We start from the raw sequence: 2,984 nt of genomic DNA, 5'->3' as shown, positions 1-2,984 counted from the left end.
CTTACACCTTTTTCTATTTCACTTCACAATTTTCCATTTAATTCAATCTTGATCTTACCATAGAAGTAATACAGCTCGAATCTATCTATATGCTTGTTGTTATATAAAACAACATGAACCTCCAATGCATTTGATTTTGTAATTCTACATGTTGTATCGAAACGTTCACTAAAAATTTGTAGTTATGTCATATTTTCAACCGGCTGTACAATGCTAATGATTCCAGGTTACACAGAATGCGAAACTTGAAAGCAATATTTTGTCTACCAACAGCAATAACAAGGAAATGCAACATAGTTATAACTTATGCACGAACTCGCATATATCCTAAAAAAATTGTAAATGATTTCTGAGTACTTTTGCACACATTATAATTAGTAAAACTTAAGTCTGATGGCATCAAGAGCCGAAGAAGAATCCGTTGATGCACTTTCTTCATTGGAGCAGAAATTACACGTTAAGGATTTTATATGGTGTGAAAAGGAGTGGCCATCACTGAGCTATGACGAGTTTGAGGATGGGGAGGATATTCCGGGTATAAGTCTGCAGGAAGTATTGGAGTCGAAGAAAGGGGACAATTATGAGAAATTGTGTCAACTTATGGTGGCTGCTAGTGCAAGATGGGGATTCTTCAAATTGGTAAATCATGGAGTTCCTTCAGAAACTACAGAGAATTTTAAGCGTCGGTTGCACGAGTTTTTTGATCTTCCTATGGAGCAGAAGCTGAAGGGAGCTAGATCAGCAAGCCTGCCATTAGGCTATTCTGCCACTAATCCTGATTACGGAGAGAATTTGCCTTGGGCCGAGATCATTCAGCTACTTCAGTCCCCACAGCAGGCTTTGAGTTTCGCCAAGAATGTGCTTGGTGATCAGCATCAACCTTTTAGGTAACAATTTAGTCAATTGAACCATAACAAAAACTAAAATTCTGAGCATCTTGAAAGTTTTGCTCTCTGTTATCTTCAAAAACTTAACTCTTTTCTTCGGTAAATTTATTATTAGTGATGCAATGATGGAATACATGGACGCGTTGGATAAACTGGGAATGATCATTTTTGAGATGCTAGCACATGGACTTGGTTTGCCAGATGATTTTTTCACCAAAAATTTTACAGAGAAAGACTCGACAATGATTCGGATCAATAGGTATCCACCTTGTCCACTACCAGAAAAATGTCTAGGCCTGGGCAGCCATTCTGATCCGCACACACTGACAATATTATTCCAAGATGAAGTTGGCGGTCTTCAAGTTCTTCAAAATGATAATCAGTGGATTGGCATTCGACCTGTCCCAAATTCTTTCATCATCAATATCGGCGACACTCTTGAAGTAAAATTCAGTTGAATAATCTACAAAATTTAACATTCTATATTTTTATCCGGACTTTTTCAAAATTCTGATTCCGTCACTGTCAGTCTGTCACGTAACTTTTTGTTTTGCATTTGTTTGTACTCATGAATGCAGGCATGGACAAATGGAAGATTGAAGAGTGTGGTTCACAGAGCAGTAGTAAATAAAGAGAAGAGGAGACTATCAATAGCTTATTTTATGAGCCCAGCATGTAGCGCAGTAATTGACTGCCCTCCTCAGCTAATTACACATAACAAACTGTACCTTCCTTTTACATGGGAAGACTTCAGAAAACAACTTTTAAATCAAAAGCGGGTTTCGGGCAAGACTGCCCTCAATAGATATCGCCTTGTAGAGCCCAGGCCCAATAATTAATTATGAGGCCCATCTTGATTTTGAACATTTATATTCAGGGCCGGTGTAGAATAAAGACCTTCTACAGAAAGTATTTCTGATGGCTTTTATTGCTTCTTGCATCCGACTATTCGTTATGCTGCACTACCTGATTTTGTTTGAAAAGAATTGTGGTGCATGAATGTAGATGATAATGGTGATAACTTGATGACAATGACAATGGTGATAACTTGATTTGATTGTGCTGTACTACATTAATATGGATATCCAATATTTATAATTATTACAGGTTCGATTTTATTTATCTTTCTAATTTTTAGTTTAAATTAGGGAAAATAGATTTTTTTGTCACTCAACTTATTATTTGTTTAGAAATCTACCACTGAACTATAATTTTTTTCTTTTTTGTCACTAATGTTAGGTTTGGAATTTTTTTTGTCACTAACGTTAGGTTCGGATTTGATTATTAACACCATGTTATTTTTTTAGCATTATTAAAATATAGTGTTAGTCTGTAATATAATGACGATCTGATATGTGTCTATATTTTTATATGTAATGTCGTAGGTAGTTTACCTTGGAGGACGAGAGTTGGACACACATTTTGAGACTCCGAAAAATTTCAAAAATTATTTTATTTTTTTTTTCTGAATAAAATTTAATGTTGATTTTTTTTTCCTTAAAAAAACGTTAGATTTTTTTGTCACTAACGCTATGTTTTAATTTCATTATTAACAATATGTTATTTTTTGGCATTATAAAAACATAGTGGTAGTCTTCAATATTATGGTGATATGATATGTGTCTATAACATTATGTACAGTCATCTATATGTCCCCTAGCTAGTTTACCTTGAAGTACGAGAGTTTAACAAGCATTTTAAGAACGTAAAAAATTTAGTTTTATAAATTATTTTAGGACTCCACAAAAATATAGTATCACTTGATTTTACAGTTCTTTACTACTACTTGTCACGTATTTTAAGGTTCCCACTTTTTATAAATATAGTTCCATAAGTTAATTTTGAGATTTCCTTTCTGAGTAAAAAAATCTATACTCTCGTCCTCCAAGATAAACTACCTAGGACACACATGGAGTACTTACATATAAAGATATAGACACAGATCACCATTATATTGCAGACTACCGAAAAATAGATTTCCGAAAAATATCGTTTAGATGGTCCGAAAAATAGAATAACACAGTGTTAATAATCAAATCCGAACCTAGCGTTAGTGACAAAAAAAAATCCGAACCTAACATTGGTGGCAAAAAAGAA

The 2,984-nt window shown here is 34.1% G+C and overlaps 1 protein-coding gene across 1 annotated transcript; it reads left to right on the top strand.

Annotated features, from left to right (window-relative positions):
- The first annotated feature begins 311 nt into the window (after positions 1–311).
- Positions 312–1,873, top strand: LOC108207847 (gibberellin 20 oxidase 1). The gene is made up of 3 exons (XM_064086363.1): positions 312–887; positions 1,003–1,330; positions 1,466–1,873. Exons 1-3 carry the CDS (start codon positions 394–396, stop codon positions 1,724–1,726), a joined length of 1,083 nt encoding a protein of 360 aa, XP_063942433.1. The 5' UTR covers positions 312–393; the 3' UTR covers positions 1,727–1,873.
- Positions 1,874–2,984: the final 1,111 nt, after the last annotated feature.

Source organism: Daucus carota, chromosome 2, assembly GCF_001625215.2.
Source record: "Daucus carota subsp. sativus chromosome 2, DH1 v3.0, whole genome shotgun sequence".
Taxonomy (NCBI): Eukaryota; Viridiplantae; Streptophyta; class Magnoliopsida; order Apiales; family Apiaceae; genus Daucus; species Daucus carota.
Note: the sequence above shows the minus strand (reverse complement) of the source record. Positions and strands in the feature narration are given on the sequence as shown.